Raw genomic sequence first — 12,174 nt, forward strand, 5'->3', positions numbered from 1 at the left:
TGGTGCATTTGCCACTCGAATATAATATGGTTTTCTCTAAAAGGGTGTGAATTCTCTTCAGATGAATTTCATGTTTTCACAATGGTGAAAAAGTTTTCTGATTCTCAGATTTTACAGCAGGATTTTCATAGGACAGTTAAATCAAAGAATAAAAAGGCTGGAAAAAAGTCTCTTTAGGCAAGATAGCCATGAATATTTTTAAGAAAAAAGAGAAGGAAAAAGGAATATGCTATTCTTTATCTATTTTGAAAGTATTTTATTTTGCTTATTTAATTCACAAAAAGAATGACAGGCTCCTTAGAAGTTAAATTCACAATTATATCTTCTTCCTCATGATTTTAACATTAGCCCTTGATCTCATTTAACTCAGAGAAGAATATAGTAGGAAAAAGTGAGATTTGACCAGAAGAACAATGACACACAGAGAGAAGACATTTAAGAAAGCATGGGTGGATTTTTGGTAGACCTTCTATATGGAACATTAACTAGGTAACAGCAGGAATCCTGGTCAGGTGTGGTCTCCTTTCTAAGTGATATTCACCCTGAGCATAATTCATTAAGCAACATTTAGCTATCATACTATTCATAACCACTTATCAGTATCTGCTGCTGACAATTGCCAATATTTTCAGAGGAAATTAAGGAATTTCAAGCTTTAGGAAATGTTCATAAAGAACACTGCTTAACATCTCCTGTAATAGCATTTAAATTTTTACCAAAGTTCAGGTAATTTAGCTGGAGGTGGGTTTACACTGATATAGAGAAGAATCATTGCAGTTTGCTTCCAATTCTATAGTTTTTTTATACTAGAAATGTTAATATGGAAGAAAGCAAGCAAACCTATGCTTAATAAAGAAAACAACAAAAGTCAGCAGTCATTAAATTCCTATGATTTGAAAGATTTCTGTTTCTCTGCCAATCTCAGAAAGGTGCTTTATTTATATTCAAAGCCAACTTCCAAAGAAAATGATTTCTAATAGTCCTGTCCTGGAGGCCAACAAAGATGTGGTTATTTTTCAGTCATTAGGTCCCTCATAAAACAAACACAAATGTCTCAAAAACCTAAAATTGGTGGTAAGTGTTGGCAGGGTAATTACATGCATATAAAGTGTGTTGTTTTTTATTCTTAACAGCAAAGGACAAATAAAAAAGCTCCCTCTAAAAACACCTTTTTCATGATAATGTTCCTCAAAAACTCCTACCAGATCTCAATAATATCTTTTCTTTAGCTTTTATAATTTTAGCTTTGAAGTCCCTCTGTAAAATTGAAATTAATACACTCAATAAACTTGAAATTGTCCGATGTCTGAACATACCTAGGTTTCTTAGGATGGTGGTCAAGGATAGCTGGTTGGGGACCTGGGGAACATGTGAAATCTTATGTGCACATGTCAGGTTGGATACTTTGGATTTAAGGATCTCGATGTGGCTCTCAATCTAGATAAAAATCTAACCTCCCTCTATCTGGGGCTCAATGCTTTTCATCCAAAGTTACCTCAAGGCACTGTCTCCACTGATAGTTAAGGCCACACAACACAATCTATGCTCAATTATTTAGTGTTAATCCCTGACTCTTCTGCATTTAAACCACACACTTTTTTCACTTTCAAAACTGACATCCAACCAACTGTAATTCTTCGGGCCTTCCTTCCCCCAGTAATTTATCATTTTTTGGTAAGTAAGTTCTCTGAGTCATGTGAAACCAACAGGAGCCTCGTCTCACCTGGATGAAGGTGCCTCATGAAGTTTGATGCTAGCACTACGGTCCCTCCGCACTGGGGCCGGCTCCAAGGTAGGCAGACCTGTGGCTGAGGTGGTCGTTGTCCAAGTGGAGGAAACTCGCCTCAGTAAGCCTGCGGGCAAGCTCCTTCTCAAGCGCTGGGAAGATGAAGTGCTGATTTGATTATCACGCATATTTTCAACCACCGATTTCTATGTAACATATTGGAAGGAAATGAGTTTTCAGATGGAAGTAAATTTATTGCATTATATTAGTTGAATCCCACCTATTTAAAACTTGGGTGCTCAGAATTTCAATAAAAGTTTCTGAACAAAATGAATGAATATTAAAAAAGATAACATTTCGGGAGCTTCCTATTAATGATTATATAAACATGGGATCCTAGGGATGAGGAAGCATTAACTCTGGGATGATTTTATGGTTATATTAGTTTAATAGGATTTACATATCTATGTACATAGATCAGTTATTATGAGCAGAAGTTTTCCTCAAAAGTCACATGTTTGGGAGATGGTGTAATTTGCAGATCTTGCACAAGAGTCTCTATACCAAAGTATTTATTGATTAAATTTTAATTTCTTGATTTACAAATGAAAGCAGCTACGTTTAAGAGTACAACTCACAAAATGCTCTGCTTAAGATGGGTCAGGTGACTTAGATGTCACATGGGTAATTACATCAGCACCAACTCTTCTTAATGGAAGACTGTGCTGATTGACTTAAACCTTCTCTGTGCTACTTCTCTTCCTGCCAGGTCCCAGCAGAACATGTGGCTTAACCAGCACTCACACAAGATCCTGGGCTCACCAAGATGAGCCTCACCCATATGCTAAAAAGTGTCTTGACCTAAAATATTAAGCTGAACATATTTTTCTAATACAACTACACCAATAGTTACAATAGCTAGAAGCTCAACCCATTTTTATTGTGGCTACTTATTCTTTGTAGAATGATTGTGTAGCCATGATTTACAAAGATGCATTCTGCTCTCCTGATGATAATAAAAAGGCTTGAGAAGGGAAGTATATGATATCATGGAACTCAAGAAAAACTCTGGTACTAAATTGTTTGTGATGTTATGCAAAGATCTGACTATTGCATCTTGGCAGGTACTTTAAGGGGGAGAGGTCAAATGCTGTAAATAACAGGATTATTGCCCTCACATGTCAGTGATCTCATGATCTCATGTTTTTTTTTTTTTTGAGATTCAAAGGGATCAGTCTGTCTCTCCCTTTTCCTTTATGTCATATAATGCTTACTCAAGCCTTTCTCCAAGAAGCAAATGCTTAAAGGCAACTATGTAAACACCTAATTAAAAGAGTTTGGTGAAGAGCACAATAGCAAGAGACCAATGTTATTGATGAACCTCCAGTCCAATGGCATGGTTGCTGGTTTACTAGAGAGAGAACTGCTGGATGTGCCAGGCTCCAACACCTCTGGTTTTATTTAAGAATCATTAAAGTAACTTGCTCTCAACTCAGAGTGAGACCTCAACTGGGTGGAGGATATCAGTCTCTGTTCTGAAATCCAAACATTTTGGGTTTGAGAAATCCATGGCTTCTATGAGGACTATCCTACAGAGACATCAAAGAACAAAGGAGTCTTGCATTGCAGGAGGCAGCACATTTCAACTGAACCCCCACAGCGGCATCTGGACAGGGACTTTTTTCTGTTGTTTTTCTCCTACTACACTCCTCTTCCATGGAGAGGCTGTGGCACAGACAAGTTAAAACTTGCACATTTAAATCAAAAAGATCCTGGAAGAAGCTAAACTGTTTATTTACAGAAAGCTGTCAAACATCAAGACAGGTTTTATGATTCATTTTTATTACTCTGGACTGCAGAGAAAGAACTGATGTGAATCTGCCTATGAATGTGAGGTGACAAGAAGGAGAGCTAGAAGACAGTCCAATGTAAATTAAACTAAAAGAAAAAGTTCAACCTTCTCAGGAGTATGTCGCTGATACCCACCTTGGGAATAGCCAGCTTGTCTTTCTCAGAGCTTTCTTCTGAATCAGAACATGTGTAGTTTTCGCTGAAGGTCACAACAGGATTCGCTCTGGGCTTGTGAATGGCCTGGAAGGTGAGCTGGGTGCTGAGCAGATTGCTCACTGCCCTCAGGGACGTGCACACAGTGGGGGGCAGGGAAGGGTCCGCCAGGAGGTCGGTGATGAGGCCATGAGCTTCGCCCATCACGGCGATGTCCACAGTGATGCTGGTTCCTGACGACTGAGAACAAACAGGATAGGCAGTGAGAAAAGGCTTGCGCCAAAGGCACCAAGAAGGAAATTGGGGCTTTCAGAGTACAGGTAGAAACTTTGTAGAGATCACTCCTTAGGAAGAACTCAGCCTTTCAGTATATATTATTAAAGAATTTTATTCTGAAAGCAACATTAATACAGTCACATTATTTTAATTTTAGTTATATAGTTGACCCTTGAGGGGTAGGGTTTTCACACAGTCCAAAATCTGCACATAAACTTTTGACTCCCCAAACTATCAAATGATGGTAACTGGAAGCCCTACCAATAACATAAGCTACTGATGAACACATATTTTGTATGTCATATGTATTCTTATAATAAACCAGGGGAAACTTATTTTAAAAAAATCAGAAGGAAAATAAATTTATAGTACTGTGCTAGAATAACTGAAAAGTGAACCTATACAGTTCAAGTCTGTGTTGTTCAAAGGCTAACTGTATTTTAATGTGAGATGTTAGAAAGAGAGAGCAAGAAAAGCAATTCAGTCTTGTTCAAATTCACAAATTGTCCCTCTTGTTCTGGTTGGGACATACAGAAATTTCACTGCTGGATGCTGGGGCACATCTGTCATACTTGGTCACACTCCCTGCCAGATTCACAGTTATCACCCTAGATTTGCTGGAGAAATGAAGGATACAGAACCAGGTCAGCTATGGAAACCAGGAGGAAGATGGGAGAGCTGGGTGGAGTCAAGGCCAAGGTCAGAGATGAAGCATAAAAATGGCACAGAGAGGACCTGTGACATTGGAATGTTGCCACGTGACAAGGCAGAGGACTCCACAGAACGTTACCTGATGTAGCCCTTCGTGGGGTGGGGGGTAATAGGTTCTGGAATGAGACTGCCCAACCCCACTCCTGACCCTTGACCCTACCACTTTCTAGATCACTGTCTTTGGCAAGACGCTCAGTTCTCCACCTGTAAAATGGACAAAGTAATAAGTAGTGACCTCAGAAGGTAATTACAAGCACTAAAAGGAGTAATATATATAAAGCACTTAATAGTGTACTGGCAATTGTAAGTAAGTGCTCATTAACAGTAATGATATAAATAACAGCAGTAATAATTCTAGAATTTTTCAATAAAAGGGTATTGTAAGTGCAGCTATGTATTTAGGAAAAAATGAAATTTCATCATTCTTTCACACCAGCCTTAAAAGTAAGCTCCAGAGAGATGAAAAATTTTAATGTATAACATTACAAGATTATTAAAAGAAAATAGAGTGGACCCTTCTGTAATCTCAGAACTACGAAGACCATTAAAATATCACACAAATTCATAATCTGTCAAAGATGTAGCTGATGGATCTGCCTAAATAAAGGCATAATACTTCTACCTAAGAGGACATACCATAACGAAGATTCTGAGTACCCAAAGGAAGAGCTTTTAAAAAAGCTTAATGAAAAACAAACTTGGATAGAGTGAATGAATAGACAGTTTAAATAAAATAAAAGTGATCAAATATATAACAACTATTTGCCTCCCTAAATTTAAAAATGTAAATCCACATAATAAAAGTAACTTTTACTTTTCAAAATGACAAAATAATCCAAGACTGAGAGCACCAAGTATTAGAAATGGTTGGAGGAAATGAGCAATGAGTAAATATAATCCAATATTTTCAGAAGGAAATTTTGCTAAGTCTGTCATCTATTGTTTAAATGTATATTGTATCTTATGGTACAGCAAAAATAAGGTAGACATGTAAAGAAAAACTATACAATATATTCAAACATAAGGACAAAGACACAGGGACTAGAGTAGAACTCTTATAGTAACCACTGAAGAAAGCAACCACAAATGCTTATAAAGCAATAAATAAGAATAAAAATTATATAGTAATTGTGTTATATAGTGGTACATACTTGCTTAAAATATTTGGGTAGATCTAGAGATGGTTATCTGGAAAAATGCTTATGAAATATTGTTCCATGGTGAGGGGAAAGTATCTCATACAAAGTGAATATATATATTTTTTTAATCAGAAGAACATGATAATTATGAAAAAACCCAACATGCAGGAAAATACCTGCATGTCCTGAAATGAGTATAAACAAGGGAAAAGTTTTCTATGAAGATATCATATAGAACAGTTGTGTCTTTTACTTTTTTAGGATAATAGCAATAACATAATAATAATGGCGGCAGTTGATTTTTTTTAGCACAAGTCTTCAAAGAAGATAATTTTATTAACTGTATTTTTATTCACCAAAAGTAACATGCTAAAATCAAAATCAGATAGGCAGAACACAAAAATATCTGCAGATAGGCAGAACACAAAAATATTTGCAGATAGGCTGCAAAAACATATACTCTGATACAGCATACAAAATAAATGTTTGACAAAATAAATGCCCAATTTTTCATCTTAAGTTCTGAAATATACTTGCAAATATTTAAAGCATCATTTAATCCTGTGCCATGATTTTCTCTGCTCAGAAGCCTAAGTATCTATTATGAACCAACTGTAAATTTAAGTGTACCAGTAGCTATAGTTTTAGGACATGTAATTGTGCATATTTCACATATGTACCCACATTGTCAACTTCCAAAAAAAAATGTTCATGAGAAAATCCACTGAACCGGTTAACATTTTTAGAAACATGTATTTCTAGTACATGTTTAATTATTATGATTCTAAAAAACTCGCCCGGAGGGATGCTTGAAACAGTAATATTTATTTCCACCTATGTTGTTTTAATAAAAGTAAACTAACAAGTCACTATTTCTCTAAACAAGTGAAATCTTAGGTGAAACCCTGTTTTCCTTTAGGACAAAAATTGTTTAGACTTTTTGACAGTGAAATTAAGAGTTTATGCTCTACTAATTAAGAGACTTTCTCAAAATACTGCTATAGAAAACCTACAAATCTTAAGGAAATGTAAAGCATGTTCATTGGTAATTAGAATTATAATTTTAAATGAATGGTGAGAGACTAAGTCTTTTTTATAATTTTCTAGTTTTATGTCTTTTTTAGAAATCATTTTGTCTTTGAAAAAAATTAATGGATGTTATTTCTTTATTCCCCCTCGGGCCAGCCTATTTTATTGTTTAAGCATTTGAAAGCTGTATTATGATTTTCAGAAATATTTCGTATTTCTAAATCAAGTATACATAAGACCAGGTTGGATGTTTTTAACAAGTGACATATGTAAGGTTGTCAGGTAGTTAGCTTTCTAAATTTAAAATTTTTATTTCAATTGTTTTTGTTTTTCTTTTCTTTTCTTTTTTTTAACTGAGATAACAGTTTACAATAGTGTCTGATTTAGGGGTATGGGTTCACACCTCTAGATGAAAGTTCCCACACCATCCCTACCACCACTGATGGTTTAGTGGTAGAATTCTCGCCTGCCATGTGGGAGGCCTGGATGCAATTTCTTACATGCTAAAGAAAAAAATCTATTAAAAAAAATTCAAAGTAACTTTAAAAATGGAACAGAACTGAAAAACTCATCCTTACAAGTCAATGTTACTTTTACATAAGAGGTTAGAAAATAAGCACGTTATGTATTTTAATGCTACTTCAGCTAGAGCTTTAGTACAAGCAAGGGTCTTTAAGCAAAACCAAAAGCAATATTCAAACCAACAAGATGCAAACTATCCATACTGGAATTGACTAAGAAACCAAAGTGAACACATTAACTGTTGGAGAAAAATCTGCATACTATTAAGTTAAGCCTGTGCTTTATAGGATTTTTGATTCAAGAACAGAATTGTAGAACAGCTGAAAGCTACATCATACATAAGAAAGTATCACCATTTTTTGGCTCAAACAACTAAAGGTTTCAATAAAGCATGAAATCTACAATGAACAATCAGATTCATTTGCCAACAACTCACTAAATGCTAACCACATATGAAATGCTGAAAGAATGAAAGATAGGCACAGGCAGCTATTTCAATAAAAGGCAAAGTCCAGGGAGTCATTATTAACAATTTCAGGGGGAAAAGGTTTGGTTAATAAGGCTTTTGATCATATGATATAAAATGTGAAGCAATGAAGTGACATACAAAAGGATATTTCCACACCTATTTAACTTTAAAAAAAAATTTAAATTTCTAGGTATACCAAATAACACCCAGAAATATGTCATTTAACTGGTGAAAGCTCAGTGATAATAAATATTGAAGGTCAAGTATATAGGAAAGCTACTTTAAAGGAAAATCTAAGCTAACAGTCTGAGATCATCTTTGAGTGCAGAAATGAAGTATACTGAGCATAAAACCACAGTTGAGTCATTTTACAGAGTAGTTGACCAAACAAATCTTATCCTAAAAAAAAAAAAAAAAAAAAGACCCAAGCAATATAAAACATTCTACTTTGCAGGCTATTCTTATAATAAAAATATTTATATTTAACATTTAAGAAAATGCAAGTATAATTCCCTAGACACTATTGAAATGACAACCACATTTGGATAGCCACCTTTAAATAGAAAATCTGGAATTTAAGTCTGATAAACAGTGGGGTAAAGTGCACTTTTATATATCAAACCAAAAATAGCTGATTCTCTTTGCAAGTTCACCACTTTCCAAAGTACTACCCAGTGTTCTTAGTATCTTCCTTTTCCTCCTTTATGATCTACTTCACCAGCTCCAGGATGTCCTAGCTAACATAGGCTTTAGATTTTCACAAATAAAATGACCTTGCTGTAGTAACTTATTTCCAAGTTACTTTATTCAGAGTAAATCAAAGACTCAGCAAATTTGGAGTGACAGATAAAAATTAAAGACACAACAATATATACATTTATACTCAACATTAAACATAGCCCCTAGATTAGATGTATTGATCAATTACACAAAATTTGTTTTCACTCTTGCAACTGGTAAACTAAAACTTTTAAATTACACACTAGCATGATTAAGGAGGAAGCTCTAAGTGTGTGAGGAGATAGAACAACCTGAACTCTATGAAGGATACCTAAGTTTCTACATTCTCATAAATTGCAAATTATGCAAAATTCTAACCAATAAGTCAAATTCATGAACAGAATATAAAGTAAAATTATGTATCATTAACTAACATGCAGATTATTTACTGTGGTACTGTGTTTGGGCTGCTGTCAAAACATTATTCAAGATGGAGAATTTCTGGAAGAATAAATTGTTAAGAACAACTACAGGAAAAAGGAAAATGCAGAGAAAGAAGCAAACATTTCACTAAAAGAAAATGAAGGTGCCCAAGGGAAAATCAGAATGGGATTGTAAAAATGAATGGCAACAGCAATTTGTTGTTTAAAATGATTGGTGGGATTATCTGGTATAGGGGGTGAAGACAATACACCTAACTCTTGAGAAATTTTGTTGAAGAAAGCACTGGTGTAGTTAACTTGCAGCTCTTTTTCCTACACATTACTAAGATGCAAAGATGAAATTGCTAACTTACTAAAATACACTGATTACATCCATGCCCAGAGGCAGAAATGTAATCATTCTCAAGTCTTCGGACATAGTCTGAAGCAAATAATAGCACATTATCATGTGCTATTGGTTTTGGAGATGTAATGTAATGGAAGGAAAAGAAGTCCCAGGTTCCCTCTTCGTAATTCCACATGGAGCTCAAAGAGAGGTGCAAATGTTTAACAGTTGAGTTGAGACAATTACTACACCTAAGCTGAAATGCTATATGCCTCAAATTAGGGCATTTTTAAAAATACATTTTAAATTTTATGATGGTTCCAAAAGCAATGACAGGGTTTTGGTAGGCAACGCTGTATCCATTGGAACCCTCAGATAAAGTAAAACCAGAAACTGTGCTGGATCTTTCTCAGATTACTTCAATTTCTTAACTCTAAATCATATGTTCACATAACACACACACACACACACACACACACACACACACACACCCAAAGGAAGAAATGATGTCAAAACTTATTTCTTAGCGTCATTAAGTATTTCAAAATATTTAAGTAGACTTAAATAGTTTCCAATGCTTGCTAATCTTAACCCAATGTCTACCTTAAACTTATTACTGAATCAATGATGCTGTTTTCTTCTTAGAGTAAATGCCTAGTGGACCTTGCACCTTCCTGGAGAACATACTATTCTCTAGAACTTCCACACTCTTCTCCCCAAAATAGAACTGCACTTTGACAACTATCACATCTGTCTGGTCCCAAATCTGTTCAGATCAGTTCTATTTGTGGTTGTAACTTAATGCTAGTAAGACATCTAGAAACTCTGATAGGTGAGTAAAAGATGGAACTTTTCCTTGAAAACTAAGTTCAATTGTTCTAAAGACTTCCTAGACAGACTTCAGAATGGTGGGGCCCTAAAACTGATTTTTGCTCAAATAAGTAGGAGAGCTGTAACTGTGAGTTTCAAAAAAGAAAATACATTCTTGCTTTTCAACTCAGTATGCTTCAGGTGTTTAAGTCACTGCCCTTGTGAAAACCCTGACATGTGCACGTATGCACAATGAAGGATGGGTGTGGACTATGTCAGGGAAACAACTTGAGATCCAGTCAATATAGTGAACATACACTCAAAGAGAAAACTTCTTGATTATTTGCCAAAGTTATACCAAATTCTCTTTTTTTTGTGATCTGTATTAGTTAACATGCATAACTATAGGTACAGAAATAAACGTGATATTTCTTTGATTTTTCTGTTTTAAACCCCTTGGAAATTTAAAAGACCAATGACTGCTCCCATTCATTTCTGTTGCGAGGGTTTCAAACAACTTTAAATTCAGTATCTTTCACTTGAAATGAGATAGTGAAGAATGGTAAGGTCAAAGCTATTCATGACTATTCCTGGAATAAGGAATGAAAATGAAGTCCAGCTTATGAATTAATGCATGGATAAAAAGGTGTAAGTCCATACACTGATTTGGAAATTGTGAATGTGAGACATTGGAAAGCATTGCCATAAAGAGCTGGAGTTTAAGAGAGGAAGTTTTATTCACTCTGTACTATCACATTTCTGCTTCATGCAGTAGAGCATGGAGCCCTCAAGAGCACAGACTCTGAAGTCAGACTGTCTGTGCTGGAATTTCAGATCTACTGAGATGCGGGGACCTTTTCATCTCTCTAGAAATTATTTTCAGCATCTTAAGAATTGGATTATTCTATGGACCAAGTAGCATTCTTGGTGACTAAGTGACCCCCGCACATAACAACCTCAGAACAACGCTCAGCCCACAGTCCCTGTTTGACCACCACATATCAAGACCATTGTCAGGAACGCATCGGAACCTGGGCTGAGGATGTGTACTGTGCAGGTAGGTGTTTTCTCCTGCATCTAATGAAACAGTAGTTTCCTTATAAATGAAGACAGCATAGCTACAGGATTTCTCTAACAATAACAACAAATCAAACAACAAAAGCCCAAACCTAAATACTTTCACTTCTTATTCTAGGTCAATAGAGTCATAAATACTGTCCTCCCTATGCCCAGATACTCATGATAGTTCTGAGATTAATGGTAGGCACTTAGAAAGGAATTGTACAAAAGCCCTGCTTTCCGTTAACATGGGTGATTGCACTGGTATGATTTATAACAGTATGTGAAAGGAATTCTCAAAGCAGGCCTCTGAGCTCCATTGTTGGAAGTGTTTTTTTTTTTTTTCTTTCTATTTAGTCATCCTGGGAGGCACCCTGGGAGGGAAACAGAGCATGGGAAGAACATTCTTTGGGGGAAAAGGGAGTTGGGACAAGAGAGGAGTAAACAGTGTGAGGGATGACACATAAAAGAAAAGAGTCATTGGGACTTTTCTTACCCAATTTTGTTCCTCAGTGCTGGGAAAGGATGCCCAGTGGGCTTTTGGAAGCTGTCTCCTCCTGCACCTCTAAAGTGTAGTCTGCCACCCCTGGGGCTCGATGGCTGGGCCTGGGAAGCTGTCTGCGACATCAGGAAGGAGTATCATGGGCATTCAAGTACTAAATTCATGTGGAAGATGAGTTGCTGCTGATAAACGATATTCGGTGTGTTACTGGCTCTGACCTCAGAGCCAGCAAAATTGCCTATGTGTTTATACTTTCATAGGACCCATTTATAACTTTAGACTTGAAGTTGGTTGGGAAATTTTTAAAAAATGAAATCATGTGAAAATTTTGCAGTCACTCATTGTAGGCTGAGCCTTGGCTCAATGCCATCCTAAGGAAGCAGATGTTTGCTTATTTTAATTTTCTGGCAGGGAATACAAGTTTACATTTGGATTTGCT

The 12,174-nt window shown here is 35.9% G+C and overlaps 1 protein-coding gene across 1 annotated transcript in view; it reads right to left on the reverse strand.

Annotated features, from left to right (window-relative positions):
* PDE3A (phosphodiesterase 3A) overlaps window positions 1-12,174 on the reverse strand; it is a gene marked incomplete at both ends in the record, with an annotated part of 284,537 nt that overhangs the window by 49,286 nt on the left and 223,077 nt on the right. The window contains 2 exons of the mRNA XM_084255033.1: window positions 1,724-1,878; window positions 3,713-3,970. Coding sequence (XP_084111159.1) covers window positions 1,724-1,878; window positions 3,713-3,970 — 413 coding nt within the window. The remainder of the gene's footprint in view (window positions 1-1,723; window positions 1,879-3,712; window positions 3,971-12,174) is intronic.

Source organism: Talpa europaea, assembly GCF_964194135.1.
Source record: "Talpa europaea genome assembly, chromosome: 15".
Lineage (NCBI taxonomy): Eukaryota > Metazoa > Chordata > Mammalia > Eulipotyphla > Talpidae > Talpa > Talpa europaea.